Genomic DNA, 20055 nt, shown 5'->3' with positions numbered 1-20055 from the left:
AATTTTACAGCTAAAAAAGTTGTGTGTGGCCAAGAAATATTGCAATGTTGTCAAATCTGGCCAACCTAGATGCAATAGTGCTGTTACTGGTGTTAACTCAAATCTAATTCTGCCACACTCGTATAAAAGTCTGTAAATCTGAACCCAAAGTTTTCTTATTTTATCACAACTCCACCATACATGTAGATAGCTTCTTACTACCTTCTTACATCTCTAGCACATATCTGACTCGCTAGCATTGATTTTATTTAATCTTGTTGGCACTAAATACCATCTGTTGCACACTGTGTTTCAAACAATATTATATTTTGTAAATTTTTCTTAGTTCTTACGAATGTTTCGCCCCATGCACACATATCAATTTCAGTATTGCACTTACTTTCTTATTTTCTAAACTGCTTAGACAGAATAGTTTTAGATGTAGATATTGTCAACGAATAGCATGATCTTAACCCCTTAGTGACCAGACCACTTTTCTTACCGTTTGGGACCAGGGCTGTTTTTACATTTCTGCTGTGTTTGTGTTTAGCTGTAATTTTCCTCTTACTCGTTTACTGTATATATATGTGTTCTGTCTCTGCTCCCCCGCCCCAGCGCGCAGCTTAATGAGACCGGGGCCGGAATATGACGTCATGATGATGGCGGGGGAGCAGAGACAGAACAGCCAGCTCCCCTTGCGGCTGCCAAAAGAGCTCCCTCTGCGGCCGCCAAAAGAGCTCCCTCTGCGGCCGCCAAAAGAGCTCCCTCTGCGGCCGCCAGAAGAGCCAGCTCCCCCATGTGGCCACCATCAGACTGAGCTCCCCATGCGGCCGCCAGCACAAAGGTAGAAATTATGTGTGTCAGTGTGTGTGTGTGTGTGTGTGTGTCTCTGTCTGTCTGTCTGTGTCTGTGTGTGTGTGTGTGTGTGTGTGTGTGTGTGTGTGTGTGTCTTTTTCTCACAGTCTCACAGTCTCAGGCTTAACTGCCTCCTCTCTCCCAGCTGTTAGACTAACCTTTTAAAACCCTAGTGCTGGTTAATTACATTCACCTGGTTGATAACATTCAAGGGGTGACTCCCACCAATTAACCCCATCATGCTGGGAATAGAGAGCGCTCCAATCTATTACTAACATAAAAATCCTCTCTGACCCTGCCAATATATATATATATATATATAAAAATCCAAAGTGTTCCTGCACTCACACTTGAAGTATCCCTTACAAATCGGGTGCAAGCATGCCATGGCTAGTATTATGTATCCATCCAAAATAGGCAGGAGCACTCACATGTTAAAAGTCCAAAATTTATTAGAACATCTTTAAAAAACGATCAACGTTTCAGTCCTGCATAGAGGACTTTCATCAGAATGAAAGTCCTCTATGCAGGACTGAAACGTTGATCGTTTTTTAAAGATGTTCTAATAAATTTTGGACTTTTAACATGTGAGTGCTCCTGCCTATTTTGGATGGATACATAATACTAGCCATGGCATGCTTGCACCCGATTTGTAAGGGATACTAATACATTTTGGACTTTTAACAAGTGAGTGCTCCTGCCTATTTTGGATGTGTATATATATATATATATATATATATACATATTTAGGAGTATAGCCAGCTCCTTGGTTTTGCACCGCCCCCTGTCACAGGTGCCTCATCTCAGGACCCTATTTAACCCTTGTACTGCAGAGAACTCGAGATGGAAGGATTTCCCCAAGTGAGTAGCTCATTTAGTAGACAGTGAGAGTAGGACCTGCCAAAGATGGGGTACATTGACATTTGTGGCAGGCTTATGCAATGTATGATCATATAGTGTAACTAAACCCCCATTATTTTTTGCCTAGATTAGGCGTTTTTAATAAAACTAGTTAAATCTGTCAGCATCAAAGTAGCTGTTTAGTTGATAAGTGAGTGCGCTGGATTTCTATTTTTACTGTACTTATTGGCCCCCAGCAGCACCCCATTTAAGCATGTTTAGGTGAGTGCAGCCAGACCCTTGTTTTCCTATATATATATATATATTACACACACACACACACACATATACCTATTGTGTTGCAATATTAGTATTCGGTTTTAGTTTTCTCTTTCATAAACCTCAATCTTCGTTCAATTACGGGGGAGTATGCACACATTGTGCTCCACTTAGACATGTCTGGCTATATGCCATAATGTTTGCTGGCATTTGAAGAGCAACATGTTAAATTTAAGAGTGTGCGTGATGGGCCTGTTTTTAAGGAAGCATATGTGTCCCCTTTAGACAAAGGAGGATACCTACCTGGGTGAAATACCTGAACACAGTTTCTATTCAGTGATTGCTCAGCTCCGCCAAAAACCCAAATGCTCCTTGGATCACTATGAGCAATAAAGCTACCATGCTCGTAACGAGGTAACAATCCATCCCAGTCTGAGCCGTCCCACTCATGACTGTCTAAAAGAAAAAACAGAGTATTTACTGAGAATCAGCATTTTCATGTAGAAACAAAAATTTGCACATCCCCAAAACACAGCTGGCTACCGTTCCTTTTTTATACAGCAGACAGATCAACAAGGGGTTAGAGAAACACACACACAATGATTTTTTTACTTGGGCTGTGGAGTGTTCCTTTAATTTTTTTCATACAATACAATCTGTATCAAAATAAACTTTAATAGCTTGCATCTCCTGCAGTTGAAACTATCACTAGTGTAAAGACTGCCACAGTTAAGTCAGTAAAATGAGAAATCAAAGTGAATTTCAAGTTGCCCCGGACCTTATTCTCTAGATACTCAATGAACCCTTGAGCTGTATTATGATCCCTGTAGGTCCTGAAAATATGACTGCAGGTGATAGTCATCTCCAAAAACAGAGCCTACAAGACATATGGACACAAATTGCATCTTTGCCAGCCCTCGCATGTATCGAAAAACCTGCAAGATGGCACTCCCATGGTTTTTAAAAGGTGTTTATCATTATCTCATCTTAATATATGCATCAGTATTGTATAATGAAGAGGTACACATTTTGGGGACGAGGGGGCGGGGCCGAGCCGCCGAACTGAGAGGCAGCACAACACTGAGCCTCCCGGCCTCGGCCCGGAAAAAAACGCGAAAATGAGCGCCCATTGTACTATGAACGGGCATTAACTGGTCTACAATTAACCGGCAAAGCTTAAGCTTCTTGGGGACCCCAAACAGAGGCAGACTGCAGGCCGGGAACGCTGAAAAAAACCGAGCAGGCCTTCGCAGCACCACGCACATGGAAAATGGCGACTCCCGCCGATAAGACCGGTCGGGCGGACGGGAGACACAACAAACAGCAGCCTGAAAGAATACACTGAGGCAAGGGGCGGCTCGGCCCCGTTCCCCCCCCTTTTTTTCTTCACCCACCCGGCCGGGGGATGGGGGGTAACTCAGGCCGCATGGCGGCGGCACACCCCGGGGCGGCAGATACCGCGCGGGGCCCAAGCAGGCCGCCTGACCGGGCATAGGCAACGTGTACAGCCCGCCCGAACATTTATCCCTGAAGGAGACGCACCAGGAAGGTCTGGCATGGGCGACTTGCGCTGGCCCCGGCAGGGCCAGGTACCGGACGGATCAACCAGGCCGTGGCCTCGACCGCGGGAGAGGTGGGTGCCCGGGCATCAAGGTCTGGGGTGCCCGGGAAGCCTAGTCCCTGGCGCCGCGAGACCGGTGGGGCGGGATCGTGCCGACCCCCTCGACGGACCGGTGGTCGTGGGGGGCGGACGCCGGCTCCAAGTATGTGGCCGGCGTCGGGTGAGACACAGGGACACACTCCTCAAGGGAACCACGCAGAGCTGGGGAGGTGCAGGGAGCAGCCGGCCGGAGGGTTTTTGTGGTGGGGCCCAACGAACAGCTTCAGCTCCTGAGTGCCCACGGAACTGTGGGGGACCCGACCGGTGAGCGGTGATCGGACTGGGGGTGAGGGAAGGAGGCCTGGCACCCCGGGGACAGTGTGGGGGCAGCACCATGGGAGGCCTTCCCAGATGGACATGGGAATTCACATAGCGGCCCTGTGGATCACGGGCCTGCATTTGCATCTCACAAGCTACGTTTATTTCTTACTTATTTTATTTTTAAGTTTTGCACATTCTGCATATAATGTTATGCTAGTTGGTATATGTGGTATGTAGGTGACCCTCTTGACAGGGCGATCCAGTCGACTGATAGCTCGCATGTGTATTTTCAAAGTTGCAGTTATATCTTGAGTCTTTACCTATTCTGTCAATGTGATGCTGGCTCTCCTCTACCAAGTCAGTTTATATTGCCAAAGGAATGTACAGTTTAGTCCATAATGCCCATAGGGGCCATAAGTTGATACTGTTCACTAATGCATATTTAATGGCTGACTGCTGCATAATGGACTGTACAGTCGCTTATTACTGTAAAACTGATACCCAAATAGCTACATAAAGAATTATTGCACAGCAGCATAAAATTACTATGTCAGCTTAAAACGCCAAATGGTCATGACATAACGTTGTCTGCCGTTGCATGCATAATGACAGACTATTGCACGACGGCCTGTACAGTCGCTTATTACTGCATACCTGATAGCCAGATAGCTTCATTATATATTACTCCACAGCAGCCTAAAAACAAATATGCACCTCAGGTTGAAAGTTGGAAATGTTTTCTGTATTTCTGATTATTGCGGAATGTCTGCAAGATGATTAATGCGCCTCAGCACAGGTGACAATTTGCATTTACCATCCAGCGAACACACAGCACTGGCACACAATAGTCAACACAAAGCAATTACTTAACGCTCTACCAGAGCCAAAAAGGCAACACAGTACACAAAACTATAAAACACAAAGCAACCAATTGTGCACAAAAAAAGTTAAGCTACACTGGCACAGACAAATCCGCCTCTACGCAGGCAACCAACTGTATATACTGTGTTAAACCAATGCTTAAGCCCCTGCGTGGGCAATCACTTGCTTTATTACAAATCAGTTTGATGCATGACGTCATATTGTGAAAACAATAAAAATATTCAAAACAAATTTTGGGGACTTATTCAGGAAAAGACAAGGATATAAAATCAATACACCTGTCAGAATTTCTCCATGTTGTTCGGACCGATCGGCATTACCCGTATAACTTTCGTGTTTAGCCGATCCGTCTCCACCCATGCGTCTGACACCACCCGCTTCCCTTCAAAAGGAATCCGCGATCGCATCCAAATTGCTCAGTCAATGTTTGTTCAACTTTGGTGTGCTCTTGCTACTTGCTACATTGTTGCTGCTTCCAGGGCCGGATTAAGAGCACAGTGGGCCTGGTGCTGACAATTATGATGGGCCTAATTACGGAATCTTATCGACCAAAAACACTAAAACAGTCATACCTCCCAAGCATCATGTATCTGATGGAGATGGTGCTGGAGGGAAACTCATAGGATGCAGCTATAAGAAAACACATACTCTATGCTAATCGCTCTCTAATTTATGCTTCTATCTTTCAAGTAAATCCATAACCCCTAACAGCAGTGTCCAGTGAAGCATGAAATCAATGGGCGCGGTAAAAGGGTGTGCCACTGGCGCAAATCACGTGACCAGACCTGCCAAAAGGGGTGAACATGCCCAAAAAGGGGGCATGTTTGTCCAAAGAATTGGAATGTCAGCCTGGCATGAATGCAAGTCAGGCTGCCTGCCAATACTGCAGGCTGTCCAACCAAGGGCATACTATGCAGGCAGCACCCTGAGCTTGACATAAATGCGTCTAATGATGCGCTCACTCCATGCTTTCTAAGGACTGTCCCCTAGCACTCGCTGGTCCACTAGTCTCCTTACCTTCTTACTAGCAGACAGATGTTCCTGGTATATAATCTGAGACAGAGAAAAGGTGTATGTAGTGAGTGTAGCATAAAGGGGACATGCCACAGTGTTAGAGAGACCAACGTCTGCATTACCTAAACTAATTTTATTGTCAGCCAGTCCACACAAGTTTTGTTCCCATACATCCTTCTTAAGCTTCCAAACTTAAAGGGACACTATAGTCACCAGAACAACTACAGCTTATTGTATTTGTTCTGGTAAGTAGAATCATTCCATTCAAGCTTTTTGCAGTAAACACTGTCTTTTCAGAGAAAATAACTCCACTGGCCGCTCCTTAGATGGCTGCTAGAGGTGCTTCCTGGGGCAGTACTGCCTAGTGTGCAGCACTGCAATTCAGTGTCTCCACCCTCTGCATGCTGACACTGAACTTTCCTCATAGAGATGCATTGATTCAATGTATCTTTATGAGGAGATGCTGATTGGCCGGGAAGTATTGTAATTTGCTCAGACCACCACTTCTGATGATGTCAGCAGACAGTCAGTTCACAGGCAGAGCCAGCAGCTGCAGACTTGAATACAAGTAATATTTTACTATATTTAGGGAGGCAAGAAGGGGCCAGGGTGGTGGTTTTCGCATAATAGGGTCAGAAATACATGATTGTGTTCCTGACCCTATAGTGCTCCTTTAAGCAAGAGTATGTGAAGAGTAGTTAAGGTTGCCACCTTTCTTGGAAAAAAATACCAGCCTTAATCATTTGTATAATTAATTAGTTAAGCGTGACAAAGCATGATGTAAATCACAAGGAGTGACATCAGAAAAAATTCTACTCACAGTTTGATTCTGCTGTATAGATGGATTGCTCCCAGTGTCTCCCTGTCTCCCAGTGTCTCAGTCTCGCAAGTCACCCAGTGTCTCAGTGTCCCAATGTATCACAGTGTCAGTGTCCCCATGTTGCCCAGTCCCCTAGTTTCCCAGTGTCTCAGTGTCCCCATTTCTCTCAGTGTCCCAATGTCTCAGTGGGTCCCCATGTCACTAGGATACTGGGGACACAGTGAGACCCGGGGACACTAGAGGCATGGGGACACTGGGAGACAGGGGGACACTGGGAGACAGGGGGACACTGGGAGACAGGGGGACACGGAGACATTTAGGGAAACTGGGAAAAATGGGGACACTGAGACACTAGAGACACTAGAGACACTAGGGACACAGACACTGGGAGACATGGGGACACTGAAACATTTGGGGACACTAAGACACTAGGGACACAGAGACATGGGAACACAAACACTGGGAGACTAGGGGACACTGGGAGACTAGGGGACACTGGGAGACTAGGGGACACTGGCTGGGAGACAGACACTTGGGGACATTGGGAGACATGGGGACAGTTGGGACATAGACATGGGGACACTGGGACATATAGGGACACTGGGAGACAGGGGGACACGGAGACATTTAGGGAAACTGGGAAAAATGGGGACACTGAGACACTAGGGACACAGACACTGGGAGACATGGGGACACTGAAACATTTGGGGACACTACGACACTAGGGACACAGAGACATGGGAACACAGACACTGGGAGACATGGGGACACTGAAACATTTGGGGACACTAAGACACTAGGGACACAGAGACATGGGAACACAGACACTGGGAGACTAGGGGACACTGGCTGGGAGACAGACACTTGGGGACAATGGGAGACATGGGGACAGTTGTGGACATAGACATGAGGACACTGGGACATATAGGGACACATGGGGTCACTAGGCACACTGAGAGACATGGGACACAGACACTGGGAGACTTGGGGACACAGACACTAGGGACACTGGCTGGGGGACACTGGGAGACATGGGGACACAGTGTCTCCGTGTCCCAATGTCTCAGTGTCTCCCAATGTCCCTATGTCTTACAGCATCCCCATGTGTCGCAGCATCCCCATGTGTCCCCTAGTGTCTCAGTGTCCCCATGTTTTCCAGTGTCCCCAAGTGTCTCAGTGTTCCCAGGTCTCCCAGTGTCTGTGTCCTAGTGTCTCAGTATCCCCCTAGTGTCTCAGTGTCCCAATATGTCCCCTAGTGTCTCAGTGTCCCCATGTTTTCCAGTGTCCCCAAGTGTCTCAGTTTTCCCAGGTCTCCCAGTGTCTGTGTCCCCATGTGTCCCCTAGTGTCCCCATATGTGCCCTAGTGTCTCAGTGTCCCCATGTGTCCCCTAGTGTCTCAGTGTCTCCATGTGTCCCCTAGTGTCTCAGTGTCTCCATGTGTCCCTGCTGCCTTTCCCCCCATCCCTCACTTACCTGAGCTGTAGAGCTGCTGTCTGGACTCTGTGCTGTGTTGCTGCTCCCCCAAGGATCAGTGAGTAGTAGAGAGAAGCAGGGATATGCTGTAACTTCCTAACCCTGCCTCTCTCCACACACAATGACCCCTACTGGCCGGTGCTGGTATTGCAGAGTAATCGTTTTATTTTCTCATTTATTCTGAGAAAAATACCTGCATTTGTATTGCCGGTATTACTGCAATACCGGCACGGCCAGGCAGCCTCAAATACCGGCTGTGCCAGTAAAATACCAGTCAGATGGCAAACCTAAGAGTAGAGTGTAAAAAAAAAAAAAAAATATATATATATATATATATATATATATATTTTTTTTTTTTTTTAAATGGGCCTATTCCATGGGCATGGGCCTGAAGCTGCAGCTCCATCAGCCCCTATGTTAATCCGGCCCTGGCTGCTTCCCGACGGAGCTCTGCTAACTGATTTCCTGTGCACCGAACCTCTCTGGCTTTGTTCCTGGCTAAGCTCTACTCTCAACACCCTGACAAGAAACAGACTTCACTTCGGATTCCTGCCTCTCTCCACTTACTTCAGGGAACCATAGTCCACTCCACTCTGGAAAGGACTACAATGTTCATCATCCAAGAAAGGCAATATATGTTCTCCAGTTATTGGGATTACTAATTAGTTCTTACCTAAAGTTATTTTATAAGGAAAAGGAATACTAAAGTCCGCCCTCTGGAATTCCCCTTACTATCTCTGTTGAAATTCTCATTTGCTAAATTGCTCATTTATGTCAATTATTATTATTGGAGTCTAAAAGACTATAACCACTTCTCATACCAGGATATATATATCATTGCCAATATTTACTGGTTCAAGTTAAAAGACTGTGTTACTTTCCAACAACAGGAATCACCTGCTCTGTCAAAACTACATCGAAGTCTAACAGACTATACTACTTACTGCTTATTAAGCAATCTTTATTTAAATTTATTTCTAAATGCTATATTCTTGTAAAGCAGTACTGAAACAAGATTCTCATTATTCATGCCTTATTATTTCATATCCTTATTGCTGCAGAAGTCTGCCAAAGTGAAATTACTTTATTTTAATAAATGTTATTATATTTTCTTAAAGTGACAGTATCAAATCTCTTCATTCACCTGCGGTTGAGTTTAGTAGAGAAGGGGACTGGGATTTAATAGAGGGGGTGGTTTAATAGAGGGGAATGCTGGTTTTTGTTTATACTGTACTTTTAAAAATAAACCTACGTTTCTATGAAAATTAAAAGGTATTTTTTTTGTTTTGCAGCCCCAATAAACTTAAACCTCGTTTATGTGGCCCGTGCCAGACTTTGCATTTGACATGCTTGATCTAGAGTCCCTTTAAGTTATCATTGTGCCATTATTGTGCTTTTCCTGACCATGTTACGTTAATATTGTGCTTTTCCTTACTATGCTATTAAATAATGCACATGATTTATTCCACTTGAACATTTTTAAAGTGTTTAACCAATCTCATTATAAAAGAGACAGCACGTAAAAGCCCCCTTTATTTACCAAGGTCTAGGATGTGGGTGTCAGAAAAGCAGCTATCAGGATTTGCCCCAGCAATAATGAGAACTTTTCCTTTTTCTGACTCTTCAGTGGCAGGTAAATACATACAGGTATGACCTACACGTGAATGTGGAGCCTCGCCGCGTGGAACAAGGGCATACCTGGAGAAACATAAAAAGCAGTTGCTGTAGACATATTATGTTAAAAAAAAAATCCACATACAAAATAGAAAAAACATTACTTATCTACAAAAGCTAATGGAAAAAAAATCTAAATAGATTAAAAATGTTGTCCTGAGTTTAAAAACACTGAGTGTTTACATGCTTTTTTGTTTCTTTGTGTGCAAGTTATAGAGCTAATAAGTACAAGTAGGACATTGCTGTTTCAAAATATATATTTTAAGGGATCACTATAGTGTCAGGAAAACAAACTCATTTTCCTCACACTCAGGGTCCCCCTCCCTTGGCAGTGAAGGGGTTAAAACCCCTTAAGCCACTTACCTTTATCCAGTGCCGGGCTCCCTCAGCGCTGGTGACCTCTCCTCCTCCGCCGACGTCAGCCGCGTGCGCATTCAAACAGTCCATAGGAAAGCATTTCTCAATAGACGTTCTGCACGCTGGATGCAAATTTCGCATCCAGCGTCACAGAAGCGCCTCTAGTGGCTGGGGGACCTGGCACCCAGACCACTTCATTGAGCTGAAGAAAACCTGCTTTACTCAACATACTTATGAAAAAAATAGAGAAAACACAAAATTCTTGTCACAATGCCAAACGACAAATGTGACTAGCTGCATTGCCTGGAAATATACAGTAGGCTAGTAGGAATATACGATATACACTAAATTCAAAGGTTGAGATATCCCAATAAAGTGTGAATTAAAAATACAAATAGATACACAAATGTTCCATAATCCCTGGATGATGTAAGAGTATCACCAGCATATACTTAGCGGCAGATATCCACTCTGAGCTTTGTTGTGTCTGGCTCAGTAGACATCTGCAGTGCTATCCTAATGAATTTGGTATACCACCCTAAGACTCTTATTGTCTGTGTGGTATCGCTGGTACGGTTATCCATCAAAAGGTCTTTCCTATCCATCATCAGGGCACGTTGGTATGCGTTTTTCAGACATCTATTTGGATATCCCTTGCTTTTGAATTGTTCTTTTAGTACCTTTGATCTTGAAATCTTCAATCGTAGAACAATTGCGGCGTAAACGTAGGTACTGACCCACTGGTATTCCTCTTTTGAGAGGGAGTGGGTGATAGCTCTTACAATTTAAAAGATTGTTTGTTGCGGTTGGATTTCCATACAAGGTGGTGGTCACGTTCCCATGGTCGGTAATCATGATGGATATGTCCAGAAAAGTAATGGCCTTGCCACCTATTTCATAGGTCAACTTAAGGTTAATGGCGTTATTATTTAATACCTTGACAAATTCCTTAAGTAGTTTGATGGTATTAGTCCAAACAATAACTTTATCATCGATATAGCGTTTCCAAATACTGATGTGTTCGGTATACTTCGCAACATACTTACCTTGAACCATCCTGATTTATTCCAACCTTATCTCCAAAACAAACCTGCTTTATTTATATACTGGGCTTTGTTTTCATATTGATTTTGTTCCAACGTACCTGGATATTACAGACTTTCCTATTATTTGCAAGTATCCTAAAATACCCTGAAACTGCAGTTCTAATTTCATACCAAAGAGGCTGATCACCTCGCTCAATTACTAACTTAAGCTGTTTTACTTTATCCTTTATGTTCCTGTTTAGTTTTATCTAATTGTATCCCTGTTACCGTAAACCTGCTTAGGGAATATTGTCTAAACCTTCACTCCTGTTCCTTCTATTAACTCTAACCTATAATTTCTCTTATAGGTTTTCCTGTTACTTTATAATCCTGTCTGGGGCGTATTGCCTAATTCTTATTTTCTGTTATCCCTTAATATTCTTACCGGTAACTCCGTTTATAGGTTCTACTTTCTCTATATTTATTATTCCATTCTCCCGCTTACCTTTCTACTCTATTATTTCTTATCAAGTTATGTCTAATAATTCCAATCAAGTACCTGAAGTCAACCCTGGCATAAGTTTCCTCTCTGACCTGCTCAGAATCATTACAATATCTATGAAAAAGTTTTCCAAACTGTGAATGATTTGGAGCTTGACTGGGCTAAACTAGCCAGAGTGACAACTGATGGTGCTCCTAGCATGGTGGGGTCTATGAAAGGAGTGGTTGCATGCATTAACAAAGAGATGGAGAAACACAACCATTCACGTCCAATAACCATACACTGCCTCATCCACCAACAAGCAATGTGTTGTAAATAACTGAAGTTGGACTCTGTCATGAAAATCATGCCGAGAAAAACCATGACAATGAGTTCAGGTTTTGCCTTGGCCTACAAATTCCCTATATCTCAGTCAAGTTGAGCATCTGTGGGATGTGCTGAAGCAACAAATCTGATCCCTGGAGGGCCAACCTGGATGCATAAGAGCTCTTTTGGAAATACTGGAGAGACGTATATGAAATTGGACAGGTGGCTTTAATGTAGTGGCTGATTATTATTATTGTTTTATTATTTATATAGCACCATCACATTCCATAGCGCTGTACAATGGGCTGATCAGTGTATATCCTACCATTTCACACAGGCTCCCAGTGATTAGATTGCTAATCAGCCTGTGTCAATCCTATCTCATGCTCACTACTGAATCAACTTGCTGCTTTCATTGGAAACTCACAGTCACTCTCATTTCTTTATTTAATTACAGGAGAGTCCTCTAAACATGTTGTGTCTCCAGCAGATTCTGGACACATTTTAACATTAAACTTCATTATTTCCCCATATTGAGCTGCTTTTCAAAAGCTTGTCTTACCCTTAACCCCTTAAGGACCAAACTTCTGGAATAAAAGGGAATCATGACATGTCACACATGTCATGTGTCCTTAAGGGGTTAAAGGACCACTATAGTGCCAGGAAAACACATACTCATTTTCCTGGCACTATAGTGCTCTGAGGGTGCCCCCACCCTCAGGGTCCCCCTCCTGCCGGGCTGGATGGAGAGGAAGGGGTTAAACTTACCTCTTTCTCCAGCGCCAGGTGAGGAGCTCTACTCCTCCTCTCCTCCGCTTCGGCTGAATGCGCATGCGCAGCAGGAGACGTGCGCGCATACAGCCAGTCCTTAGGAAAGCTTTCACAATGCTTTCCTATGGATGCTGGCGTCTTCTCACTGTGAAAATCACAGTGAGAAGCACGGAAGCCCTCTAGCGGCTGTCAATGAGATAGCCACTAGAGGCTGGATGAACCCTAAAGTAAACATAGCGTTTATAGAAAAAAGGGTTAATCCTAGCTGGATCTGGCACCCAGACGACTTCATTAAGCTTAAGTGTTCTGGGTGCCTATAGTAGTCCTTTAAGGACACAAGCCATTTTTGCATTTTTTGCTGTTTGTGTTCAAATGCAATTTGCATCTGTCATTTATTGCACCAATACATATTATATACCGTTTTTTAGAGGGCAAACAGGGCTTTAATTTTATGTCACTTATACATAGATAAATTCTCATTCATTATTTAAAAAAATGCCAAAAAATGGGGAGACACAGCAATCTTCAGATCAAGGAGCACATTTGATCCCCCTTCTCAGCAACTATCTATTAAGACACTCATGAGAGACATGCAACGAGACACCGAAACAGCATTGACTACAAGAAAACATGTATACTGCAACACCAGTAAAAAAGAACATATGATTATCAACTCCCTGGCTAAAGACAGCAATATAGTCATACGCCCAGCGGACAACAGTGGTGGTATAGTTCTCCTCAACTACCAATACTACAGAGAGGAACTACTGTCTCAACTACAGGACACCAATACATATAAACAACTACCGGGAGATCCCACAATTCCGATCATGAAGCAAGTATCCTCGATAATACAAAGAGGCCTTGAAGCCAACTACCTCTCCATGGAACTACAAAAAGCTTTAATCCAACCTACACCGAGAACACCTATCATTTACACCCTACCCAAAATCCAAAAGAGTATGGACCACCCTCCATGTAGGCCTATAGTCTCAGCCATTGGGGGTGTCCTTGAACCACTGGCGAAATGGCTAGATTTCCTATTTAAGAATACACTGGAAATGTTACCAACCTGCATAAAAGATACTCCTAGTTTATTGAAACTCCTGCATCAAACCATACTTCCAGATGAGACTACCTACCTGGTGACATGTGACGTCAAGAGTCTCTACACCATAATCCAACTACTTCAGGTTTGAACACACCTGGTACCAACAGACATCAGGCACTTCCATGGGGGCAGCCATATCTCTGATGTATGCCAACAGCTACATGTTTGTATTTGAGTCCCTACACATCCTACAACCTTTTGCTGCAAATATAATCTTCTATCGTCGATTCATCGATGATGTGTTTATAATATGGAGAGGGGACTTGGAGTCAATCACATCTATGGTAGATTCGATTAATGAAGCACCCACACCGGTCAAACTCACAATGACAGCAAGCCCCACAGAAGTCGACTTCCTCGACGTCCACATCTACAAGAACCAGTCCAGATTGGCATACACCCTCTATACCAAACCAACAGATAGAAATACAATACTCAAAGCAGACAGTTTCCACCCGAAACCACTCAAGGAATCACTACCACTCTCTCAATTTATGAGGGTAGTGTGCAACAATTCTGATCCTGTGAATACCCAAAAACAGATCAAAGAGATGTGGACCAAATTCAGAGATAGAGGCTATAAAGAATCAACCTTACAACAAGCACTGATTAAAAGTCAAGAGCCAGCACGACAGAATACCAAAAATAATCCACGCCTGGTATTTCCAACCACGTACCACACAGCGTCCAACAGTCTACAAAATGCACTAAGGTCCAACTGGCGCATCCTAGAACGTGACCCGAGCCTACCAGAGGTCTTCCACAATCCCCCCCATGATGTGTTATAAAAGAGGGAGGAACCTGAAGGATCTTCTTGTCAAAACAGATCCAGTGCACTGTTACACCAAGGAACAGACATCTGTTAACTGGGGCTGCTACCGCTGTCTGGGCTGTGTCACCTGTAGTCACATGTCACCAGGTAAATACTTCACTCACCCTCATTCAGGGAAGAGATACCCTATCAAACATAGACTCACTTGCACTACAGACTTTGTAATCTACAAGCTGCTGTGTCCCTGTGGATTGTCCTATATAGGAAAGACAGATCTCCCCTTAAGAGAACGCATAAGGAACCATCGTTCTAATATCCGCATAGCCTATAGGGACAATAAGGCTGACCTCCCTGTGGCCAAACACTTTTTGGCATTTGGACACCCCCTTCCAACGTTGAAGTTTATGGCTATAGACCACATCCCCCCCCTTCGCAGAGGAGGAGATCGTAAGAAACTTTTACTTCAACGGGAAGTCTATTGGATTAAAACTTTGAATACTGTCCACCCTAAGGGTCTCAATGAAAAATGTGCCTTATCAGTATTTTTAGGATAATTCCTCTATGTCTATACTTAGCATCTGCTACTTATCTCTGGTGTGCTAAACTTTAATGTGACAACATTACATTACATTTAATGTGACCAGTATATTAATTGTTGCTACATGTGTTAGTTACTGTATTGACAATACCATGTCATTATGTGTCCAGCTCAATATACCTAATATGTACAATTATATTATGTTACTATTTTCAAATAGTTACTTAATTGCACTGTCACTGTGTGTCAAGTCCTGCACCAACTCATTCATATTGCTATTACCCTGCTATAGCTATTCTGTTGAGGTTATGTTGTCTTAGCACTAAAACCTTTTTGCTACTTAAAAAAAAGTGCCAGTAAAAGCTATTACTATAAGGTTGACGGTACTCTGTCGCTACTCCCACCAAGCCCTTCCCTTAAACTTATAGATAAGATGCATTCTAACTATCCGTCTATTATACTAATAATTTGTTAGCTTTGCGATTCACCATCTTGTCCTGCGAGTATTTGTTTTTAATAATTCACTGCTTAGTAGCTTTCTATTTATACAAGCTTTTTTACACTACTGAATCAAGTACCCGGGCAACACCGCTGGCTAAGGATGATGAGAGTTAAAGTTCTGTTTGTAATCATGGTAACCTCAAACCATGCATACTGGATATTGCCAGGAAATGGTTGGAACACAAACACTCCCCCCTTCCCTCTGAGCCCCAATTATGCAGATACAAGGGCAGAGTGGGAGACAGCCATGGCCAGCTGTGCTACATCCGGACACTGATTCAGTAAGTACACTCCTGTGGTGCATATTTAATTTAATTTGAGTGTTCAGTCTGTTTTGGAGGGATCGGGGGTATATATTCTCTTGTCTGCACATTTGTTACATGTTACCTGTCCTGATGAAAGCTCCATGTTGGAGCTGAAACGTTTATATTTTATATGGAATAAATAAAAGCTAAATTTTACTACTTCAACCAAGTCCCAGGAGTGCAATTGTTTCTACACCCATATCTACCTTTGCCACAACCAGCACCGGGCACTACAAAAGTCTTCTTGGAGTGCAAGCTACTACAATGTGTATATATATATATATATATATATATATATATATATATATATATATATCCCACCCACAGTTTTGGCAATAATAGTGTGTGCATAATATGTCCAGCTTAGAAAAAGTAATTCAAAATAAATTCATTGATGCGTCTTGATTTATAGAGTACATAATATGTACAGGATTTCAGCTTATTTTGAAACTTACAGGTCACAAAACACAAGGACTAAAATAAAATTTCAATGTGAAACAGTTTTAGAAGTTGGTATGTTTGTCTTGTAGGTTTAATAGCCATCACAGAAAACAAAATTGCCACACAAAAGTATATAGTTATATAAAGTAGACATCACAGGCTATTTACCTAAGGTTAGTTTGACACTTTTTACGTAGCCATTTCATCGCCAATCTCTGCTAAATATTGGAGTAAAATTGTGTTTTTTCTATATTTTGGCATATACACATATAACCAGGTTTTTGTAATGTTTATTTCGTAAAGCTGGTGTGTGCTATTCCTGCACAGAACCCCATATTGTGTTCAGCTACATCTGCTGAGTAAAACGATATCCCCATTGTATGCCTTTGGCACTATTCTGCAAAGCTACAATGCCATATAAGAGACAAAGCTATTTCAGTTTCTATAGTTAGAATTTTCGTAGATGGTTTGACGGGCCAATGTTTTCATTTTAAGGTATTATAGCCGTGTGACTGTTCAAATAACCACACAAAAGACTTTCCTTTGATAAAGCAGACACCCTAGGGTATATTATAGGGCATATATTGTGCCTTAACTTGTCCCCATTTTTTCACCAATTTATGTCAATGTTTGTGGTGAGGGGAAAAAAATAGCATTTTACATGTATGTTGCATTTTTGCTGAGTATTTCTTACACTTGATATGTACCACTGTCATAAAAAAAAACAAAGTATGCTCCGTTACATCTTCTGAGTAAAACAATATGCCCAATGTATGACCTAGACACTATTTTGTGAAGTTACAGTGCTGTAAAAGAGACGTGACAAGTTCAGGTTTTTAAGTGTGAATTTTCATGGAGGGTTTTGATGCGTCCGTGTGCCACTTTGGAGCATTTGAGCAGTCTACATATTCCAACTACACCATAAAGGCATACCATTTCTTAACGAAGGCATCCCAGGGTATTTCAAAAGGCATATTTTGAACCTTAGCGTGCTTGTACCAAGTGTAGTGGTAATAAGAATTTTTTCTGCCTTTTTGACACACAAAGTGAGTTTGCACAGTATATTTTGCAAACCTTGTGTGTACTACGACTGTATAATACTTCACATGTTGCCCAGCTACGTCGTCTAAGTACAGCAATACCCCCGTATGTACCTTTGCCAGGTATATGTGGATGTTAAAGGGGCACATTTGAGACAGCCATTCAGTTTGTTTCTAACTTTTACGATGTGTCCATGTTTCATTTCAGAGTAGTTTAGCTGGTTGGTTATTGAAACTTCCCCACAAATATATACTATTTATTAATGAATACACCCAGGGGTAATTAAAAAGGCATATTTTAAACCTTAGTGTGGGATCATTTTTTCTCTAGTTTGTTCCAGGTGTAGTGGTAATGAGCCTTTTTTTAATGTATTATTTTACTTTTTAAAACTTGTTAAATTTTTAAAACTTTCTTAAAACTTTTTTTACACTTTTTTTTACCATTAAATCCTAACTAGCAGTAAGCAGCACTAACAGTAAATCCTCCAATTTCCCATAACTCTCACCCACCCCAGCTAGCACAATATATAATTTTAAAACATTGAAATTAGTTAAATAAATTGAACCCCTGAGGGTTAAAAAAAAATAAACGTTAACCCTCAGGGGTTAACAGCCTGTCAGAGCGATCACAGCTGCAGGGACAGCGATCGGGTGCTCCCGCTCTGCCTCGAATACCACTATGGTTTTCTTTTTCTTAATTGCAGCATGTATATTGATCTAGGACTCCTTTAGGTTTCTTTTTGTGTTTTGAATTTTACATTAGTATTGGACTCTTTTTTTTTTTTAAAAATAAATAAATAAATAAATATATATATATATATATATATATATATATATATATATACTTGCTTCTGTCTTTGGCGCAACCTTTCCCCTTTTTACCTTTAAATTATTCCTACGCGTAGGGCTTAGAGGGAACTCTACCTTAGGTCTGCTGTCCCCTTTTTAGTATTGGTTTCTCTAGCGCTGTTTCTTTTGTTTTGTAAAGATCCATTTCAGTTGCTAAGCTAATTTACCCTCAATCCACAAGTCACAAGAATCTGACCAAAGGGCAAACAGCAGAGTTGCTTTAATCTCATGTATTGCATAGTAACATATTAATGTTTCTAGCACTGACATATTGTTTATATATATTTGTTGTAGTTGTGGGAGGAGTCACCCAGCCTATAAATAAACATACCTCCCCTTCCTCTGGGCCGAGACCGCCTGGTTCAGCCCACCCACCACTCCCTTTATCAAGCCATTCATCTTGGTGGACCCTCTTTTACAGGCCTACCCGAACGTTGGTTCCGGGACACCACAACCGACTTTACTAAAACTCGGCTTATTGTACCAGACCACAAATACATACACACATATAGATTTAATTACCATGTTGATTCTTTGGGTATATCTTCTGGTTCCAGAATTTCCATAAGTTCCATTTGGATATATACAGCCTGAGATAGAAAAAATTTGGTTAAAGAGTCATAGTTCAAACGTACCGAGATGGACCTAACAACCAGAGATTAATGTATTACTGATAATTTGCTAATTGGATAGCATATTACACATACAGTGCAATTGATAAATATTTTTTTTTTTTAATGTTAATAGAGATAATCATATCTGGTGATAAAATCTTGTCCATAGATGGAAAGATCTGAATGCCTCATTTATATTCTGAGCTGTAATTAATAGCTATGACATACAGATTTAGCTAGCATGCGGTGATACCCCTGTCAAGCACAGTGAACCAAAAGGTTACAAAGAACTCACTGAAAAATAGCTTTCATAGGTCAATACCAAGTAATTAAATATTATAAGCACCTTTACCAATACCACTCTGAATGACATCTGTCACTAAGTTATTGTATTCTCACAAGGAAGCATGTAGATTCAGACAGGGGTGGCACCCACATTTCCACAATCAAGGTGGCACTACAGAGGTTAAGTCCTTTCTGCAGCTTAAAAATTATGAAGAAAATATTAAAATGTGTCAATATGATAAATGATATACCCATTTCTATGAGGGTTAATTTATGTAGGCAAACGACCACATTACTAAGAGCATTTAAATTTTACTTGCTAGCAGGTATGATCCTGGACTATGCACTTCAAGCATTTTCCTGACTAGATATTATAATTTAAAGTATTACTTACAGAGCAGTACACTGAAACAAAACTGCAAAATTCCAGCAAAAATAGGCAAGCTGATGGTAAAGGGGAGTGGATGGCTACTTTCCAAATCTTAAATGTTTGCAATAATGTTTTCCATAGGCTACAATGTAATGGTTTAGCGAGTAAACCCTACAATCCTGAGACTAGTTTGTATATAGTATTAATATTTTTTTACAATCAGTATGCCCACTGTATACCTTATCTAGAAAACCCACCCCTCTCTGGGTATGTAATACAAGGTATTCTGGATTTTAATATAATTACTATTAATTTGTTGCAATATCTCGTAGTTCCCCTTCTAAATGTATATATTTCTTATTATTTCTTGTTCTCACCAGCCCGTGAAAGCCATGCACACAGCACAGAGCTCCCATGCTTTTCGGACAGGGGGCGATGCATTATCATTATTAAACCATACTGTCTCGATATTACTAATAAAACGATACACTGGCGATGCCCACTTACCTTACCTTCCTTTCCTGCAATACA

General features: G+C 42.0%; 1 protein-coding gene across 5 annotated transcripts in view; it reads right to left on the bottom strand.

Annotated features, from left to right (window-relative positions):
- RABEPK (Rab9 effector protein with kelch motifs) overlaps positions 1-20055 on the bottom strand; it is a 29228-nt gene that overhangs the window by 9062 nt on the left and 111 nt on the right. Inside the window, exons 1-4 of one of the 5 annotated variants that reach the window (XM_063431053.1) lie at positions 20037-20055; positions 18778-18845; positions 9604-9761; positions 2257-2409 (exon numbers count right to left, since the gene is read on the bottom strand). The exon at positions 20037-20055 is cut by the window's right edge and continues 56 nt beyond it. In XM_063431053.1, coding sequence (XP_063287123.1) covers positions 2257-2409; positions 9604-9761; positions 18778-18830 — 364 coding nt within the window. In that variant the 5' untranslated portion in view covers positions 18831-18845; positions 20037-20055. Of the gene's footprint in view, positions 1-2256; positions 2410-4997; positions 5177-9603; positions 9762-18777; positions 18846-20027 lie in introns of those variants that run through there. The other 4 variants (XM_063431054.1, XM_063431055.1, XM_063431052.1 and 1 more) reach the window with 4 other exon arrangements.

Source organism: Pelobates fuscus, chromosome 9, assembly GCF_036172605.1.
Source record: "Pelobates fuscus isolate aPelFus1 chromosome 9, aPelFus1.pri, whole genome shotgun sequence".
Classification (NCBI taxonomy): Eukaryota; Metazoa; Chordata; class Amphibia; order Anura; family Pelobatidae; genus Pelobates; species Pelobates fuscus.
This window is presented reverse-complemented; position numbering and strand designations above follow the sequence as displayed.